This window comes from Jaculus jaculus, chromosome 8 (assembly GCF_020740685.1).
Source record: "Jaculus jaculus isolate mJacJac1 chromosome 8, mJacJac1.mat.Y.cur, whole genome shotgun sequence".
Classification (NCBI taxonomy): domain Eukaryota; kingdom Metazoa; phylum Chordata; class Mammalia; order Rodentia; family Dipodidae; genus Jaculus; species Jaculus jaculus.
The window spans coordinates 61,387,133-61,408,976 of record NC_059109.1 but is presented as its reverse complement, the minus strand read 5'-3'; the positions used below and the strand labels follow the sequence as shown (position 1 = coordinate 61,408,976).

The 21,844-nt window shown below is 39.9% G+C and overlaps 1 protein-coding gene across 4 annotated transcripts in view; it reads right to left on the bottom strand.

Moving 5' to 3' along the window:
* The window catches only part of Fmn1 (formin 1), a 434,422-nt gene that overhangs the window by 260,774 nt on the left and 151,804 nt on the right, over nucleotides 1-21,844 (bottom strand). For all 4 annotated transcript variants that reach the window (XM_045156457.1, XM_045156456.1, XM_004669715.2 and 1 more), the window contains one exon: nucleotides 2,076-2,137. In XM_045156457.1, the coding sequence (XP_045012392.1) occupies nucleotides 2,076-2,137 (62 nt within the window). The remainder of the gene's footprint in view (nucleotides 1-2,075; nucleotides 2,138-21,844) is intronic.

Genomic DNA, 21,844 nt, shown 5'->3' with positions numbered 1-21,844 from the left:
GAGGACTATTTTCTACTTGAACATAGCAAAGAAAGTGAACCTTTTTTGTCAAAGTAACTGATAAGTATATGAATCAATGAATCTGTTATTGAACCTATTTTAGTCATGTTACAATGATGTTGTAATGAGTGCTGCTCTAGGTTATTCCATATACTGTATAAAATAGGACTTTTCAGATTGTGCCTTCCCCTGAGGGACTCCATTTTACAATCAGCTTTTGGTTCTATTTTGAGGGTAGGAGATAACTATGCTCCTAGGTGGACATGTGAAAGGCATGAACCATATGGCACAGACTGGTAAATGATTTATTCCTGGAATCAGAAAAGGTGTCGCCTTTTAAATGTATCAGAGTGAAATGGGACTACAGGGTCCATCAGTGTACTAAAATATACTGGGAAAACCAGGTCTGAGAACATATCAGACATACCAGATGAGGGAAGTGTGCACCTGAACTCCATAAAGAAGTGGACACCTAGCCCTGTGATGGGGAGGGCCCTGCTGACCTCTTATTAGCCACCCAGTGTGAGTGGTGCAGAACTCTGGCTGTGTCAGAGACTTCTTATGACTCATCTCCCTGTTGATGTGACAGTTTGCCCATCCACCTGCTTGCCCATCTGGACCTGCAGTCCACCTATCCATTCCTTCACCTGGACCTGGTCTTTCCCTTCATCCTGCCTTGCTCCTGCAGCTCAGTTCTGACCCAGCAGCGACGGCTTCCGCAGCTCCTCCCGCAGCAAGCTATTTTGTCAATACTCACACTTGTGCACATCTACTACTTTCCTAGCTCTAGCCTCTCAGACCTCTTTGAAACTGGCTGTAACTCTGAGGCCATTCTGTAGTCCAAACACATGCAAATAGATACAGATGCATTATTTACTGTGGGATTTGAGAGCTAACATTAGTAACTGACATGGGAATAACAGAACCTGTGATCCCCTCCTCCAGGGCTATCAAGAAAAGCAGAAGTACCTGGCAAATTAGCCACCGAAACTGCCATAGCTATGAACTTATTACTATTTAATATATTCTGACATTGTGAAAAAACACAAGTGTGTTCATCCATGTTTCTTTTTTTAATATTTTATTTTTATTTGTTCAACAGAGAAAAAGGGACAGAGAAAGAATGGGCACACTAGAGCCTCCAGCCACTGCAAACGACCTCCAGATGCATGCTTCCCCTTGCACATCTGGCTAATGTGGGTCCTGGGGAATCGAACCTGGGTCCCTTGGCTTTGCATGCAAATGCCTTAAGTGCTAAGCCATCCTTCTAGCCCTCATCTAAGTTTCTTAACATATTGTGCTCATGACAAATGATGAAACATTCTGTGCCCTTCAAATTATATACAACTTCTGTTATCAACAAAAATAAATTTAAAGAGAATGTTTGATACAAAAGCTCATTAAATTAGCAACTAATGAGCTAGCATTAAGTGAACAAGAAGCTTTCCTTAAAGTTTGCTATTTATTCTCTCCTGAAATATAAGACCACCTCAGCAACAGGTAAAGCAGGCACACAGTATGTATGATTCACCATACAGGGACTTGAAGTTCAGATGCTGAACTTCCTGCCATAAGAACTGTATGCAAACAGCAAACCTAGGTAAATATATTACATGACAGTAGTGGGAGAACAAGTTGGTCATTTCCCAGAACTCTCTGTGGACACAGAATTACTCAGCGCAATGCAACCTTTCCATGCACATGATATCATATTGCAGGGAGGTGTGAAAAGACACATCAGCATGAATCTAAGTGGGACAAAAAGAATTTACACTGTACATAGAAAACGTATCTCTTAAAATACTTCTATAAGAAGTAAGTTGACTGCTTTAAAGGTAGAATCGCTTTTTCAATCCAATCAAAGGGATTTAATGGTATTTTTTTTCACAATTACGAATCAGCATTTATTAAACCCAGTACCCAAGGCTTTCATCCTGGGATAAACTTCATTGTTGCTGCCAGCTACAATGCAGGTGCTATCTAGCTAAATACTCCAACCAGAGAAGAATATTTAACTTTTGCACCTGAGAAAACTAAGTATCAGGTAACCAGCTCAGTAGAATAAAGAGATATACCTGCAGGTTTTCAATTTCTTCTTTGTGTTCTCTCTTCAGGTGTAAAATAGCAGCTTGATATTCTGTAAGGTGACAAAAGAAGCGAGTTACAAAGAAGAACAAAATGGGTCACAAAATTCAAATAAGCACCTCCCTCCCTGAGGCCCTGCTATGAAGAAGCAATGCAAAAGGACACCAAGAAAATACATTAACCCAAAGAGAGATGTTAATCATCATAGCAGATATGGCAAGAGTCCAGATAAAAGGGACATTCCTTCCTTTTAATATTACTGGGATTATGTACTGTCCCAAATTAATCAGCAGGTAGGGCTAAAAATGTCATGTGAGTGTGTTCCAGTCAAAGACTGGGTCAGGTGTTTGATTTTAAGGAGCAGCTGGGCCCCACAGAGAATAAACACAGATGTGTTAGGAGCAGGAAATAAAAGAAAACTATATGAGATCACAAAGTTCTATTTTTAACTCAGTTAAAAAGAAAATCTCCATGTGAATGCATGGGCCGAGTTTAGTCTTGAGGTCACCTCAGAAAATTAAAACTACCTGCCACTTGAAGTAGAGATACTAGACAGAACTGGGCCCAAAAGAAGACCCAAAATAAATTTCTAGTCGAATTTTGATCTGAATCTAATAATGTTTATTCCAAAAAAAAAGTCCCCAGTACACACAGGAGCTCCAGCCAATGACTAAAGCCACTATTCTGCTGGCCTGAGCAAGAAGAAGCCAAGACAATTTTCCTTTCAGGAGACCAGCTAAGCACATGGGTTCACAGAACCAGGAAGCAAGATACTATGACCATTTAATTTTGCAGAATAAGCCCGTTCATTGCAAATATGCTCAGAGTCATGAATATAAGTAGAAAAGCAGCTAGCCAGACATCATGTAAAACAAGAAAATACATGCCATTTCTTCAGTGGGTTTCTTGAATCATGGATGCTGGGGTTCCAATTCAAAATGGTGAGGGAATCTGGCAGAACATCCCCACCGGGAGAGGGATGCTGCTATTGAATGTCATGACCTGCCATACTGCTACTCCTGTGGTACTATGGCAGTGATTCTGCAGCTTCTCAATCCACACCATGCCAAGACCCAACCCCTGAAGCCACCCCTATCATCTGAGCCACTACCATCTCCCAGGACTCCACTGTGTACAGTTCCTCCTAGTAGGTGCCCAAGATCATACCTCATTCTCCTCATGTCAGACTGAACTAACAAAAAAAAATACCAGATCATGTATCACCCTGACTTTTTCCTGCAATGAGAGAAAACTGCTATTTCTACCCTTGAGGCTCTTTGTGACCTGTCTCCTTCATACCTCTCCCTGTTAGCTCCTGCTGCTACTTCTCCTCGCCTCACACACACTGAGTCTTCTTGTCATTTCCTGAGCTGTGTGTTTTATACTTCAAAATCATTGTTAATGTTGGAGCCAATAAGAGTGGCTTATATTTCCAAATCACTCACTAGGCATTATCCTAAGTATGTTTGCTATCAGTGTGCATGTCCCATAGACTCTAGCACACCTCCAGGATACAGAATCCATAGACACTCACATCCATATCCCTTACATAGAATGACACAGTATATTCATATAACCTTTGCACATCCTCCTGCATTCTTTAAATAATTGCTGTGTTATTTGTAATATATAATACAACACAAATAATTATTATGCTACATTGTTTAAGGAATAATGACAATAAAAATCTTTGCATGGTACCCGGGTGTGGTGATGCATGTCTTTAATCCCAGCCTTTGGGAGGCAAAGGTAGGAGGATTGCTGTGAGTTTGAGGCCACCCTGAGACTACAAAGTAAATTCCAGGTCAGCCTGAACTAATGAGACCCTACCTCGAAAAAAAAAAAAAAAAAAAACAATAAACCTTTGCATAATCAATAGGCACAGGATTTTGTTTTTTTTTTTTTTTTTTTTTTTTTTTGGTTTTCCAAGGTAGGTCTCACTCTAGCTGAGGCTGACCTGATTTCACTATGTAATCTCAGGGTGGCCTTGAACTCATGGTGATCCTCCTACCTCTGCCTCCCAAGTGCTGGGATTAAATGTGTGCTTTACCATGCCTGGCTTTGACACAGGTTTTTAATCATGTATTTTATTAAATATTTTTGTCTATGTTTGATTAGATCCATGAATATGAAGCTTACAGATAGGAAGGCCAACTGTTCTTTCTATGTATCAACTCATTTCATCCCCTCAGTAACCCTAAGGAATAGGTCTATCATTATCACTATTACAGGTGATCATACAGAGGTTAAGTAATTTATTCAAGGAAGTAGAATAATTTTCATAATCCAAACAATATTTAATTCAATGGAAAAATATAAAAATCTGTGGTTTGTTCACAGAAAAGAATGCTACTCAGCATTAAAGAAGAAATATGCATGAATTAATATGGATGAATCTTGAATGAAAGCTGTCTAGGGGGGTAACCATTGTCTAATGCCATTTATGTGATATCTAGAAAAATAACTGGAGCAATGAGGAAAATATTGGAGCAGTAGTTCCAAGGTTTGGAGATATTCAGGTATAAAGCCATGAAGCAACTTTCTATCCTCATTGCAGTGGTCGTTCATTAATTTTGACATGGGTTAAAATTTAAAGAATTATAGCACAATGGCTATTTTGATTCTAAGATAACAAAAAACCCTACAACTAACAGCATTTGAAATGTTTTCTCATGAAAATCCAGCATAACACAAGGATGCCCACTATTTATATTTATCATTTTGCTAAGGTGATTAGCATAGGACAAGAAAAAAGAATCAAGCTATTATTGTACATGCATTTAGGAGAGTCCAGAATATTCAACAGATAAAATATTATAATAAATATGTGAGTAGAGTTGATAAATATGAACAAAATTATTAAAAATTCCCATATTCATAACAGATGATTTGACAAAGAAAGCCTAAATAATATGTAAAATATTAGTAAAATCAAAATAGGAAGCAACTTAATATTAGTAAAGTCAAAATGGGAAACAACTTAAAACATATATGTATAAATCAATAAAAGCTAGGCATAGTAGTGCATACCTTTAATCCCTGCACTTGGGAGGCAGAGGTAGGAGGATTGCTGTGGGTTCCGGCCCAGCCTGGGAGTACAGAGTGAGTTCCAGGTCAGCCTTGGCTAGAATGAGACTCTATCTCAAAAAACAAAAAGGGTATCTCATTGATATATTTTACCAAGGAAGAAAAAGGAAAGCAGCAAGAAAGCAGACCACAGTCTTTATTTATGACTACTAGTAGGCTGCTGATGGCCCCAAATTAATCTAGAGATTCCATAAAATCATTCAAAACTTCTTCAGGGTTTAGTTTGAACCTAGGAATTAGGTCCTAATGTGTCTCATGGAAATATAAAGTGCCAAAGAACCAAGAGACTTACCAACTAATAAGGTGGCACAGGGGTGAAACCCTAGTAGCAAATATACAAAGACGAGAAATGCACCGTGCAGTATTGCCACTTGATAGGTGACATAAGTAGCACTGAGAAAATTTGCTCACATTCGCAGTGGTCTTTCCAAGAGCTGGAGAGATGATTTAGTAGTTAAATATTGGCCTTTTTAATATCCTCTGGTCATGAAAAGTGGGTATACTTATTAAAAATATGAAATTGGATCCAATCTCTACAACATATGCCAAACCATAACATTTTTAAAACCACACAGCAGGAAAAGAGTTCTCAAGATACAAGAACCAATGTAAATTTTGACTATATTAAAAACTAAGACCTTTTTTTTCTTAAAATCCACTACAGACAGAAAACAAGCCACACAGTAGGAAAATAATTTGAAATTAGCCAACTAATATATGGTTCAAATATGTAAATAATCCTACAAAACTATATAGAAAATGAAGCTCGACTTCAGTTAAGATGGCAGCGAAGGAACCATGCCCAAGCAGCCTAGGGGAGAAAAAGCCAAACAAAACAAAACAAAACAGCAAAATACACTCTTCTACTAAAAGGTGAGGTGCATAAAAAATTATCAACTATAACAGAGAAGTAGGAGAGATCTGGAGCGTCTAGAAGCAGGCAGAAGCAGAGACAAATCACCAGTGAAATTACTCCACACTGGACACTGCAAGCCTTATATTTGGCCAAACAGGCAAAATGAGCCAATGGGTACAATAGTGGCATGTCTGTTTAGGGGAAACCAACTGCCCTCTAATTTGACTGGAGGGCCACTCCATGAGAGGGAATACATACCTGCTACTGAAAACCTACAACAGGAGTAGTCATAAGCCCTAGGGGTGTCATGTCTGCTGCTATTTGGCTAAATGTATATACAATACTCATCAAACTGCCCAATAAGCACTTCTCTTAGTGTCCATACCCATATATTAATGCTACTCTCAATTTTTCGTTAGAGAAATTTCTCTTTTCAGATGGCAGTGACCTTGGGATGACTTGGAAGGCATCATGGTACTGAGAAGAAGTGACCGAGGAGTGATCAGCACTGCAATATCTCTATCACATCTTTCAATGCTCAGGGTCCATTGTGGAAGAGGTGGCAGAAAGAATGTAAGAGCCAAAGGAAGGTTAGGACTCCTTACAATGTGCTCCTCCAGACACAAAATGGCCTGGGTATTCATGACCTCACAGCACCTGACACTACCTACAGAAGACCATCATAATAGGAGGAAAAGATGATGACATCAAAATAAAAGAGAGACTGGTTGAGAGGGGGAAGAGATATGATGGAGAATGGAGCTTCAAAGGGGAAAATGGGGGGAGGGAGGGAATTACCATGGGATATTGTTTATAATCATGGAAGTTGTTAATTATATAAAATAAAAAATATAAGAAAAGAAGGTCATTTTAACCTTTCTTTCATTATTATTATTATTATTAACAACAACAACATTTCATATGGGCGATCCAATATTTTAAAAAGTATTGTTTATTAATTAGTTTTGTACTCAGTGAATACAGTCAAGTTGGTACCATTGTTAGGCTCATCCATGTCCTATGCCCTCCCCGTAGCCCCTCCTTGTTGAGGTATATGGGTCATTTTTTAATAGACATAATCTGTCATAACCTATCACTACAGGAAAAAGATAAATAATAAATATATAAAAGTTGCTCATTATCAATAGTAATCAATGATACAGTCATCCTTCTGTATCCACAAGGGATTGACTGGCTCCTGGGCCCTCATTTTTGTCAAAATCTACCAATGCTTGAATCCATTTTACAAACTGCATAGTATTTGCATATACTATACACACATCTTACATGCATTAAATGAGTTCTCAACTATTTACAATAACTAATACAAGTTTTATAAATAGTAGCGTTCTTTGGAGAATAATAACAAGAAAAAGATTGGAATGGTTTTTATTGAACATTTGCAACCTGAGATTAGTTACCTGTGTAACCTCTAGGTGTAGAATACCAACCATATTATAAACAGACAAAACTGAGCAGTGGGAACAACACAGACCATTGAGGACTCTTGCACACTTTGGGCACGAGTGTACATTGGTTTAGTCATATGGAAAATCCTTGGAATTTTCTTGTGAATTTGAAGATGTGTATGTCCCATACCTGACAACCTAAGGTGCTGTATTTGGGCTCCTGGGTAAACCCTGAAGGCTCACCCATATAAAATGCTGGATTCCGTGAGTGGGTTATGGAGGATGATAGAAGCTAAGAGATGGCTCACTAGAAGTGTATCCTAGGAAGGGATAGTGACAATGCATACTCTTCCTCTTTTTGTTCACCTACTGGCCATGAGGAGAATGAATCTTCTCTAGAATGTTCTCCCACCATGATGGGCCTGTCATAGGCCCAAAGTAATGGAGTCAAATTGGTTGAGGACTGAAGCCTCCCAAACTGTGAGCCATGTTTCCTCATTTTGAGCTGCTTTTTCTAGGTTATTTTGTAATTGAAACCTAACTGACAATCCTACACACATATAAATGAAAACCTATAAAGGAAATCAAGTAAACAGCATTACCTAAGTCAGCAGAATGGTGACCTCTGTGAAAAGAGAAACTGAATTCGATTATTATGACTGAGCAGCAGGGTCTTACATGGGTGATCAATTAAAAAAAATATTCTTTACCCTGTATGTGCCTTATGTAATTTTCTCTATGTATAAAAATATTAACATAGGGCTGGAGAGATGGCTTAGTGGTTAAGGTGTTTGCCTGCAAAGCCAAAGGCTTCGATTCCCTAGGACCCACGTAAACCATATGCAGAAGGGGGGCATATGGGTCTGGGGTTTGTTTGCAGTGGCTGGAGGCCCTGGCACACCCATTCTCTCTCTCCCTCTCTCTGCCTCTTTCTTTCTCTCTCTCAAAGAAATAAGTAAAAAGTTATAAAAATAAAAAACCAATTAACATAAAAGAAACATGATGTTTTCACAAAGTTATTTTCATTTTCCCACAGAATATTTTCAGAGGCACAAGAACACTTTTAGATTCATAAGCATAAAGCAATTTTGAAAGTTTGAATCTTAAATAAACACAAAATCCCAGCCATGTGAAAGAAAAATATCCAAACCCTATTCAGTGCCAATCTTCTACAAAGTAGTCAAAAGGACTGAATCAACCACCATGCAAAACTAATGCCTCTTGAGAATAGCATCTACTTTCTAACAGAAACCACATACATAGCATATTTTTAATTACTCATTTTTTATAAATGTGTATATAAGGGTGTGACAGATATAATTATGACTAACTAGTAACAAATTGATAAAATAGGTCATTATGAAGCCAACACCCAACAAAGCTTGATTTATCTCCTTAAACAAATATTTTTGTCAAAAGTACCATCATTACAGGTGGCAGGAAAATACACCCCCATTCCAAAAGGGTGACAAAAATAGCCCTCACTAGCAGTCTATGGAAGAAGATATTGCCCTCTGCCTTTATTGCTCGAATAGTAAGAGATTACCTGGTAATAGAATAGGATATAAAGGTTACTGAGTAATGTCTGAGTCCAAGTTAAGTTGGCGGTTTCCACAAGCGCCTTGCTGGGGACAGTCTCTGTTCCCCACATTATTAGGCCTACGAATCCCTTAGTGTGGTACAGGGTAAGTTCTAAGGGTAGGATGGTGAGGCAGAGGAGTGAAATGCAAGAACAAAGATGTTTGTATTTGTTTAAAAGGTAACTTAAAAAATCCTGGTATTCTATAGCTCCAGGATTCGGTGAATGTGTGAAAAAGGGGAACCACGATTTTGAATCTCAGGGCCTGGAAAGGGCAAATAGATCGCTCTGAACTCACCTAAGTCATAATGAAAGTGAATTAATGCATATTCTAAACCACAAAAGGGAATCCTAAATTATATCCAGAAAAGAATATCTTATATACAAAGACACACACACACATACACACACACACATACATACAGCGACTTGGTAGCAGCCTTCAACATTTTGGGAAAAATTATCAAGGAACTTCCCTTTGTTAACAATAAAGCTCTTTCTAACCAGCTTCGTAATTTAATTGGTGATTTCCCTTCCTGTGTTACAAATATGGCTTTTTGAACAGTTCTCAGTCAGAAAACATATTTCTGGACAGGGGTCTGTTTTAGGTCCTCCAATTGCCAAGGGCAGAATTTAAAATGTCTTAATAACACAGAAGGTTCAGCTGCAGCTCGGCACTGATTCACTGGGTTCATGTTAGTGTATGCAAAGACTGGTAATATTCTCTGAACGCTATGTAGACCCAGTCAGAGTCTACCGAGGAGACAAGGACACTGACACTGAGATGTTTAGGTTGAAAAGCTTGCCTAGAACAACAGGCAGTTTGTGCTAATAACAACATGCAGTTCCAAAGAACCCGTGTCTTCTATCTACCTTGTAGATGCTTTCCTTGATAGTGACTATTGTTACTTTGGTTGGTTAACACCAGGTACAAACAAAACTCAAAATCCCTAGACAATGAAAAGTTGTTATCTATGTCCAAACACTAGAATCATTTACAAATTCAGAAATGTGTTTCCATGACTCTGTAAGAGAGATATTGTGTATTTTTAATTTTTTTTTATTTTGTTTAAAAAGCTTTTATTTTCATTTTTATTTACTTATTAGAGACAGAGAGAGGAGGAGAGAGGGAGAATGGGCATACCAGGGCTCTAGCCACTGCAAACAAACTGCAGATGCATGTTCCACTGGCTTACATGGGACCTGGAGAATCGAACCTGGGTCCTTAGGCTTCACAGGCATTGCCTTAACCACTAAGCCATCTCTCCAGCCCAATATTGTATATTTTTAATCCCAGTGAGATTTGAGGAACTTGGGGTCAAAGTGAATAGTGTGACTTCTACTGTCTATTACCATCACGATGTGTGGTTACAATTTGTCCATCTTCACCACAGAGACTTCCAGAGATATAGTCACAGTTGATGGCAGATCTGATTTTACTTACACAATTCTTTCACTTCTCTCTCTTATACATACATCATAGTCTTCCTCCATCACATACCCATATACTCACATAACTCAGTTGGGAGATCAACTGAATGAGAACCAGCTATATTCCTATCCAAGGATTCCTGTTTGTCCCATTGTCCTCTCATTGGCATTACCCATAGCCTTGTGCAGTTACACTCTCAAATTCTTATTTCAGTCTTAAAGAAAAAGGATTCTTCTTCTGAATTACACTTGAAGAATACTCAATTACATCAGGAAATTTTTTCCCTCACAGTAGACATGTGGACTCTGACAGTTGATGTAGATGTTTATTTTAATAAACTATTAAACCCCACAAATCAAAATAGGACATAAAAGCCATGATTTCCAAGCAGGAACTGAGCTGGGAGCTTCCTCTGTATAGGGTAGCTTTCACGGGGCTGGAAGTTGGTATGCAGGTTGCTGTGGAGAAAAGCCATCCATAGTCTGTGGACCCTCTGTGTCCAACAACTGACCCGCCAGGCAAGATGTGTCCACTGGTGCAATACTTTACAGCTGTAATGAGAGTAACAACCTGTTTTCTGTTTGGATTTGAGGCCCACTCCACAGGAGGTAATTCATACCTCCTACTGTAGACCCATTACAAGTCCATAGTGAGGGACGTTATAGGTCCTAAGAGAGAACCTATTACTATTGTTATGCTAAGTGAACAGGGTGCCAAATCGCCTTCTAAATATTTGTGTTTATGCCATAAATTAGTGTGCTCTCAGCCTTAATTGCAGTTTTGAGAGGGAGTCACATAGCTTTGTTAGGCAGTTAGGGTGACTGGGACCTGGAAAGTAAAAAGCAGGAATGTCTTTGGTCTTTGCTAGAGATCAGAAAGGAATCTGGCTTTTGCTTATCTTTTGTCTAAAGGAGTTCCCTAGATCTGTTTTTCCACAAACAACCTGAGATCCTCCTGGGAGGGAGGTCCCCTTTCCTAGCAAACAACCTGGGACCTTCCTGGGAGGAAGTTCCACTTGCCCAGAATTTAAATCTAATACTGACATGGTAGTTGGTCAAGTTCAGCCCCCAGAATTTGGCATCATGGCTAACCTCTTTATGAGCCAGCCTCTACCTCAGATCATTGAACTCTCACTCTGGCTCACCTGAGCCAGAGGGTAAAGCCCATTAGAATAAGGTTATAAATACATGTAAGAGGGGAAGGCAAGCTGTCTTGGCAGCCCTTTCATCACTCCTGAACCTCCACATTCTGATGAGTCTCTCCCTCCTCTTAACCCAGCTAGGCTGAAAGGAGGGGAGAACCCCTTTAACCCCCCTTTACCCCTTCCTGCCCTCAATATGGCAGGAGCTCTCTCTACTTTCTCTACTTTTCTCTCTATCTTTTTTCATGTTTCTTCTAGGCCCATGCATAGCTGGTGAAAGGGCAGAGAATAAGTGACTACTGTGTGCTCAGTCAGCTCTAAATGAGACATCAATACCACCCATTCCAAGGCTGAAGGAACATAGCAGAAGAGGGGCAGAAAGATGGTAAGAACCAGAGGATGGGGAAGAGTGCTGTGGAAGGCTGTATTCTGGATACAGCTGCACTCAGGAACTCACAGACACTCAGGAACTCACCATAGCTGCGGTTTCCTACACAAGGTCAAGCCTATCAGCATTCCAGCATGGGTGGGGAGGGGCTCACTAGACTCCAGTTCTCCCAGATTAGCTACTGGCAACTAATTAATGGTTGCTGGGGGAGGGGGATTATGTTCTTCAGTGGAAAAGTCACTGGTAAATTGCCTATGCTCCAGTAAATTGACCTAACTAGGCTCATGCAAGTGATCCAGAGTTAACTCACTGGGTCACAAGGGGAAAACAAAAAGATTCACTGGGAAGAAGGGGTTCTTGCTTCTCCTGTGCCCCACACCTGAGCCTCCTGGGAAGAAAGCCCTTAACCTTGGCAGGAGAGCTGGAACATAAGCTACTGCCTAGAAGTGGGAACCCTCAACCCATCTGCATGCCAAAACACCACAGAAATACAGGACCAGTCTTTCTATGTCTCAGTTCATTTTCAGACAGCTTTGGAGCTGTCTTGTTCTTCCCAGAAGTCTCATTTTGTGAATAATGGACTTCTTACTCATGCTTGAGTGTGTGCATATGTACGTGTATGGTTGTGCACACATCGCCATCACATCTGAACTCAATTTTGGGTTTCTTCAAAAAGGAAGAGACCATGTATTTTAATTAGATATTTAATGAATCAATCCACTGTTATCCTATATATGTGTAGAAGGGAGAATAGCTTCCATATCCAGAAAAAATAATACTCAACAGCAATGGGGAAAAATACCTTAATTTAGGAATTATAGCTCAATATCTAACATTGGCCAAAACATATGTGATTTTATTAGGCATAAATATAGCAATTACCATGGTTAAAAAGTTGGGAAATCTCAATTCTTTAAGCTCAATAATTTCTTACTGTTGTATGAATGCTTAGGAACCCCATTAACATGATCCAATCATAGCCCCCAGGGTGATATTAGGATGGGAGATTTTGTATGGCAATTAGTTTATGAGGACAAGACTATCATGAACCAATGAATGAAATCAATGCCATATAAGAAATGTCAACATGCCACGCATGGTGTCGCATGCCTTTAATCCCAGCACTCGGGAGACAGAGGTAGGAGGACTGCTGTGAGTTCGAGGCCACCCTGAGACTGCATAGTGAATTCCTGGTCACCCTGGGCTGGAGGGGAGACCCTACCTCGAAAAACCAAAAAATAAAAATAAATAAAGAAAGAAAAGGAAAGAAATGTCAACAAACTAGCTCATCCCTTTCAGCCTGCAGGGTCACAAGAAGCATTCCTCAAGAACACCATTATCTACAATGAGGAATGGTTCCCTCACCACACATTGGATTTTCTGAGGCTCCCAAAGTGTGGACTTTCCAATCTCAATTTCAATTCAAAGAAAATCCTTTTGCTTGTAAGTCGCCCAGCTGATGCCATTTTGTTACTGCAACAGTGTGAACTTACTGTACTTGGTAGCCTTTCTCATTGCAATAAGCACTAAATTAAGCATTGAGTATGTATGGAAATAAACAGCTTCTAACCTCAAAGAGCTTCTCAGGACACTTTGACATGTAAGAAGCTTTCAGCACTAACATTCTACCATGAAATCATTAGGACTTTGTTTTCTTAAAAGATTTTACTTTATCTCATCTAAATTTTTTTAGATGCAGATATGAGTGACTGGGACATTGCTAAGAAAATACTCATCCACTTCTACCTCCCTTCCAATGGGCTGTAGGAAATCCTCCAGTTTGGCTTGGCCATATGACTTCCTTTGGCTGAAGAATATGGGCAGGTATGATGTAAAGAGAGGCTTTAAATTAGATAATAGAGTTTGGCTTGTCTCTTATTCTCCCATTGTGAACACATATCTTCTAGTTATTCGGCTTCATGCCAGAGAAATGTACAGACCTAAGTCCTAGCCGCAGCAGACACACAACTCCATCTTGGAAAAGTATAATCTAGCTCAGACCAACCACAATTATAACTCGGAAAATAAATGCTTGCTGTTGAAAATTATTGATTTTTGGCATGATTTATTATACATCATTGTTGTGCAGTGGAGGATAAGTATACATGGTAAATTTCTAGGAAAGTTCACTTGTTAGAAGCCTATGGAATTTCAAAGGCTTTAATAAGTGAGACCGAGCCTTAGCAAGCACAGGCAGGCCTTTTCACTTGCTTCTGTTCTGTTTGGATAAAGATACCGAGAAGTTTAGAATCCCAAGAATATATGATGTATACAACTCATCATATCCTTTCTATATATGCAGATTTTAAAAAAAAGTTTCCAGAAAGGGACACAAGTTAAGAACTAAATGTAGACCACAACTGAAAGAGCCTACTCCTATCACTAGATGGCAGTCACAGCTTCATATTGCAACTAGCCACACCTGAAGGATCTGGTTTGGGATGGGAGAGAGGAGAGATGCTGCAGAAATAAACCTGAGAAACAATCCCTTTTATTGAAAAGGTGGTTTAGTATAAATGTGGTAACTAGTTGCAAAAAAAAAAAGGCAGAAAAAATATGGGGTATTTCCAATCATGTTTCCAAAAATATTAAATATGACCCAATAGTCTTCCTGTTGTTATAGGTTCCACAAAGTGGCACATAGAGACTGCAGGGCTAGGCCTGCTGTGGCCTCGGTCCAGAGACAAGCAGAGTCGTGGGCATGGGGCATTTAGTCATTGTAGAGCCACAGAGTTGAGCAGCTCTGTCAGATAGAAAACCTGGACATTGCTTGCAAATCAGAAATAAAAATGAGATGTGCCTCACCAGTTAGTAAAGGAAAGTAGGAACAAACCATCGACTGTGGCTAAACAAGGATACAAATGTGGATTAAGGCTGAGCTTCAAATCCCAGCGGTTATTCTGTCCTTGTTCTCAATTACAAGGTTTGCAGTATCCATTATCAATCAGGTGAGGAGCCCCAAAACACCATATTAAGACCTACTTCTGGCCTACGAGTCTTGCAAGGACCAGCTGAGACAACTGCAAGACATACAAGGCTAAGAGAAAGGACAAAACACTTCTTTAATCACCCTATCAATAAGAGCCTTCAAACCAAACTTCTAAGGCATAAAGAAACCTAACTGTCAAGCAGACACCAAAATCAACAATTAAAACATTAAACCACTCAATACAAATTTTTTATATCAAATATATTGAAAATGTTTTCTTTTTCTTTTTTACTTTAACAGAATCCTTACCAAAACTAATGAAAAAACAACCACTGTTAACAAAGACATCATAATATCATGGTGTGTAAAAGGATTAACGGGGGCTGGGGAAATAACTCATTTGGTAATGTCCTAGCCTTGCAAGCATGAGGACCTGACTTCATCCCCAGAACTCATATAAATGTTGACATCGTGACACATGACTGAGTCCTAGTGCTGAGGAAGTGGATACAGACCTGATTAGCCAGTCTAGGCTAATTAGTGAGTCCCAGGTCAGTGAGAGACCCTACCTCAAGAAGTGAATAAAGCCAAGTATGGTGGCACACCCCTTTAATCCTAGCACTTGGGAGGCAGTGGTAGAAGGATTGCCATAGGTTTGAGGCCACCCTGAGACTACATAGTGAATTCTAGGTCAGCTTGAGCTAGAATAAGTCTCTACCTCAAAAAACAAAACAAAACAAAAAGAGAGACAGAGAGAAAGAGAGGTAGACAGAACATTTGAAGAGTGACATCTGAAGTTGTCCTTACATGTGCATGCCCACTCCAAACACATGCACCCATATACATAGAAACATGCATCATGCAGCACACACACAGGATAAGTGCACCAGCAGTAGGTGACCAAAACTTTTTGAATAGTTCAAACCAAATACACACATTCATGCATACCATATACAAAAATACATACAAAAGCTTTCTAAATTTAAATAACATAGTAGGAAAATCCTCAGATTAACTGTTCAGAGTATCCTTATGATAACAGAATACAAAAAAAATACTTATTAAGGAAGAAACATAAGAGATTTTAAGATTCAAGTACATTAAAATTATAATGCTGGGCTGGTGAGATGGCTTAGTGGTTAAGCACTTGCCTGTGAAGCCTAAGGACTCCAGTTCGAGGCTCATATTCCTCAGAACACATGTAAGCCAGATGCACAAGGTGGTGCATGCATGTGGAGTTTGTTTGCAATGGCTGGAGGCCCTAGGGTGCCAATTTTCTCTCTATCTTCCTCTTTCTGTCTCTGTCTGTTGCTCTCAAATGAGTAAAATATAAACAAAATTTTTTAAAAATTACTAATGCTATTACAGACGCCATTACAAACTAGTAAGGTGGGACCTGGGGAGATGGTGCAGCAGGTAAGAGCACTTGCCATGCAAGCACAAGGGCCCAAGATGGCCTCATTCACCCTGACTTTTTTTCTCCACATAAACAGCTAAGCATGGCCACGTATAGTAGTAACCCTAAAGTCATTCACTGACCTCCATATGTTCACACATATGTGTATGTGCACTCACACACATGTGTACACGCATACACATGCAAAAGTCCATAAGCACATACATGCACACCATGCACACACACAAAATAAAAGAGGAAGAAAAAGAGTAGTTATTCCAGGAATGGAGTAGAAGCCCACCATACAAAGCCAGAAATCAAAAATTAACTGTGTCAGTCACCATGTTTTACTTGTTTTATTTTTATCAATTCAAGGTTTAAAGTAACAGTAAGTAAATGAAAGATCAACTCCAAGTGGCTAATAAATACTTAAAAGACAATTTTCTGACTTCTAGTCAAGATGGTGGACTCCTAACCAATTTGCTTGAGCTGTGGGAAGGTAGTGAGACCCGAGGGGATAAACCACCCCTCACACATCAGGCAGGGACCAGGTGAAACCACAGAGGAACTGGGGACATGAGCAAGAGTGTTGCTTCCATGGTGAGCCTGACAATCAGCATCAGGGTGAAGGAGACAGTACTCAATACCTACCAAAGCAGAGATACAGACACTCCTGAGAGCTCATCACTGAAGTACACTTAAAACTCACCCACCACAAAGACCCTATTGCTGAAGACTTCACATACTTGGGCTGCAAGGCCAGTGAGAAATCCTGCTGGAACTAAGCTGATAACCTCCTCCATGTAGACCAGCTGACAGAAAGCTGGAAGAAGCCATTCTACATGTAGTTCAATGGGAGAAAGAGATACCACCAGTGAAGATACTCAACAGTGGACACTGTAAGCCTTATAATTGGCCAGCCAGGCCAATGAGCCAACAGGTGCAATAGTGGCACGTCTGTCATGGTGGAAACCAACTGACCTCCAACTGGACTAGAGGCCCACTCCATGGAGGGGAAACATCCCTGATACTGGAAATTTAAAACAAGGGTAGTCATGAGCCCTCGGGGTGTAACATCTGCTGATGTCTGGAAAAATGTATGTACTATGCTTATCAAACTACCCAGTAAGCACTTCTCTTAATATTTACACCCTTATATTAATGCTACTTTCACTTTGGGAGGAGAATCTTCTCTTTTCAGATGGCAGTGACCTTCGGATGACTCAGAAGGTATCATAGTGCTGGAAAGAAATGGCTGGAGTACTGCGTAACATCTCGATCACACCTTCCAAGGCTCAGGGTCTAAGTCAGAAGAAGTGGCAGAAAGAATGTAAGAGCCAAACGAAGGGTAGGACTCCGTACAACATGCTCCCTCCAGACATAAAATGGTCTGGATATCCATGACCTCACAGTGCCTGACACTACCTACACAAGACCATCATAAGAGAAGGAAAAGATTATCACATCAAAATAAAAGAGAGATTGATTGAGATGGGGAAGGGATATGATGGAGAATGGAATTTCAAAGGGGAAAGTGGTGGGGGGGAGGGTATTACCATGGGATACTTTTTATAATCATGAAAATGTCAATAAAAATTGAGAGAAAAAGAAACTCATCGGGGCTGGAGAGATGGCTTAGCGGTTAAGTGCTTGCCTGTGAAGCCTAAGGACCCCGGTTCAAGGCTCAGTTCCCCAGGTCCCACGTTAGCCAGATGCACAAGGGGGCGCACGCGTCTGGAGTTCGTTTGCAGAGGCTGGAAGCCCTGGCGCGCCCATTCTCTCTCTCTCCTTCTATCTGTCTTTCTCTCTGTGTCTGTCGCTCTCAAATAAATAAATAAATAATTAAAAAAAAAAAGAAAAAAGAAACTCACCCACCACAGCTCAGGAAATTTTGTGGGAGAGGGGATGGAAAGACTGTAAGAGCCACAAGTTGGGATGTCATATCCAGAGGTATTGCCCACCCCCCACTACAATGACTGCTGCTCTCACAGCGCAAACCACCCACCCATGGAGAATGCTAGCAATCCTACAGAGAGGCCTCAGTGGGATGAGGGCGGGAGGAGGGAGATGGTGGTGCCAGCACGTGATGTGTCCACACTGTGTATTCTTCATTCAAAAGACAATGTCCTTCGCTAGGAGGACAATTCACATTAAAACCAGAGACTTCCAAAAACACATTATTTGAAGGAATTTTATATATTATTATATAAGTATGAGGAAGTGCATAGGATTAACAGCAATTTCACCTAAAGGGGAAGTAGAAGACATATAGAAGGCTTAAAATGGGCTTATAATAGTTTATTTAAGGTAGCTGGTGGTATAGTCAGAAAGTTGGATACACATAGTATACATAAGCCAAAACCAAAAATTTATCAAAATTAATCATTAAAATGCTAGGTAATAACAATACATCTATTAAAAATCAATAAGGTAAGTAAATTAAACAGTGACTGACACAATTAACAGCAGAAATTGTTTATCTGTCAACACTCAGCAAGTTTTAGGTTTCAAAGTAGTGCTCATGTGACTATGAGCTCTTTCAATTAAAATTAATATCAATCAGGAAGATTAAAATTGATAAAAGAAAATATTTAAAAGCCTAAAATCAAGAAATTTAACTTAACAATTACACACTGCACAACTATGCAAGGTTTATTCTAAGAATACACCAAACACATTCACTAAAGTTTTATCACATTAATAAACCAATGGAAAAAATTTTACCTCAAAATCTGAAAATGATACAGAATGACACAGAAATACTCCTGACAAAGCTTAACGCTCTTAATCTTAAAAAGTAACCCTCTTAGGTCATTTATAACAGACAGAAGCCAAATTAAGGATATTTATCAAGAACTTCAAACATGGGCTGGAGAGATAGCTTAGCGGTTAAGCGCTTGCCTGTGAAGCCTAAGGACCCCGGTTCGAGGCTCGGTTCCCCAGGTCCCACGTTAGCCAGATGCACAAGGGGGCGCACGCGTCTGGAGTTCGTTTGCAGAGGCTGGAAGCCCTGGCACGCCCATTCTCTCTCTCTCCCTCTATCTGTCTTTCTCTCTGTGTCTGTCACTCTCAAATAAATAAATAAAAAATTTAAAAAAATAAAGAACTTCAAACATAATGATGAAACGAGGAAAGACTGCTCATCCTCTGCTCATGCTGGGTCAGATGGAAATCTATTCCTACAGCATTACTCTAACAGTCTCCCCAGTGCATTGAGGTGTGTACTACTAATGACAGTCACTATGTTGAACCTATTACTGTCATAAATGCATGTATTATATCAACAATACATCATATGTTAAGAAAAAGCATGCTCAAGTGGGGAAGCAACTGCTATTCTTTTGTTAAATGGATAGATGTGCTTGTCAAATTGATTTACAACCTTTTGTGTTTATGCCCATGGATTACTGTTGCTATCAGCCTTGGTTGTGGAGGTAAACTCCATTTTTGGGATGGGCTACTGTAGTTACTGTATTGACTTTTAACCAGTCACAGTTCTGAGAATAAGTGACTCCTGCTGAGGCATCCTGGCCAACTGCTTAGTAATAAAGGGAAGAAAATAAGACATTTGCAATACCCCTCTCAGGGCTTGGGGAACATCAAGGAAGAGGGGGTGAAAAGGATTGAAGAGCTAGAGGAAAGGGTTTAATGTTGTGAAGCTATTTCCTTCAAACTGAAGGGATCTTAAACTCTTAAGACTCAGGAATTAAATAAAATGTACAAAGTTCTGAAAGTAAATGAAACTTAGAAGATTCACAAGGCCACAACCAAGGATATATTAGCAGTAAACAACTGCTGGGGAGAAAAGGCTCTCCCACCCATTCATCTCCCTGCACAGTGTACAGGGAGCTCCAGGGATACAGCTTTCATGAGCTGTCACCCATGCTGGGGTGGACTTCTGTGACACAGTTGCCTTCGAGTCACTCATGGTGCTGTAACCTCTCACCATACTCTTTCTTCCTTCCTTCCCTTGTTTCTTTCTTTCTTTTTCTTTCTTTCAGTTTTTTGAGGTAGGGTCTCCATCTAGCTGAGGATGACCTGGAATTCACTATGTAGACTCAGGCTGGCCTCAAACTCACGGCAGTCCTTCTACCTCTGCCTCCCAAGTGCTAAGTTTAAAGGTATGCACCACCATGCTATTTATTTATTTATTGGTTTTTATCACCCATGCTCTTGACAATGACCTCAATAAACCACTGGTTAACTAGATTAAAAAATGTCCATGAGCAGCACCCACAGTTTCCTACATTATACATGAATTGTAAAATTATAACAAAAACGAAGATATTAAATTTAAAAGAGGTGAAACTAATATGTTTTTTTCAATTGTACAACATATTTGAAAGCATTTACATGAGGCAAAGAACACAGATAGGTCAACTGTGAATGGCACTCCAGGGAGCTCTATAAGGTGATAATCACACAATGTCCCCAGTTAGGAAAAGCTGACCATTTCTAGGGAAAACAGCAAGGAAACTGGATAAAGTGCATAGCAAAAGAAGCTCCAAAAAGGGCATTACAAATCTCAAGAATTATGGTGAAGTGTTTACTTAATATTCACATACTAATTCTACCTTCATTTTTCTATTTGGAAATTATAGTTCTCTTCTATAAATAGTAGTGGATATTTAAAAAATTAATGTATGTACATTATACATTAGACTGGGTATAGTTTTATAGTCAATGAGGAAAAGAATGAATTTGCAAAGTTCTAAAAGAAACCTGCCTACTTCCTTCAGCTTCTACCAGCTGAACGAACTTGATTCAGACCTTCAGGAGATGCTCCTGTTCTTTCACTTGTGTGTGGACTCAGTCACTTCCCCGACAAAGCCTTTGACTTAAGACTGACAAAATGAACCCCAGAAGAGCGAGCTGAAGGTCGGTCTCTGGAGAGGCAGGTGAAAGTCTGCCAGATTTAACTGGAATGAGAGTGGAATTTTTTTTCCTAAACCAGGCCAGACAAGTACCCGAGAGGCCAGGCTACCTGCCCAGGTTTCTAAGGGAGACAGGGCACTTGTGCCTCCCTCATGATGGAAAATTACTCTAAAATATAATATATTGCAGCTGCCAGTGGTCTTGATAGATTATGATCCAGGAAGCTTGCATTGTAGGCAGTTTAGGCCCTCAAGGACAGGTAAACATTGATCTATCCTGACTTCTAACTAATGCAACAGTAAGACAATTCCTGTCCAGTATCTGAAATTCTAAAAAAAACTTCTACTCATCAAGACAGGGGCTGCTGACTCATGTGAAAGTGCTGGCTGACCACCAGTCTTTGCCCATTGTATTCCTCACTTCCTGTTTCCTCCCAAATTCCTGAGGATTCTGGTGGGCTTCAATTGAACCTTATCTTCCTTCTTCACCAATCAAAATCTCCTGGATAAGTTTAAGTAGACCTATCAAGCCTGTGTCTTTCTGATGCCTGCTTTCCATGAGTCATCACAGGGACTCATCCTAAACCTATAAAAGCCATTGCAATCTAGTGTGCCACCAGTGATTCCTTGTGAGTCCCTCCCTCACACTTAAAGGGAGCTTTGATCTC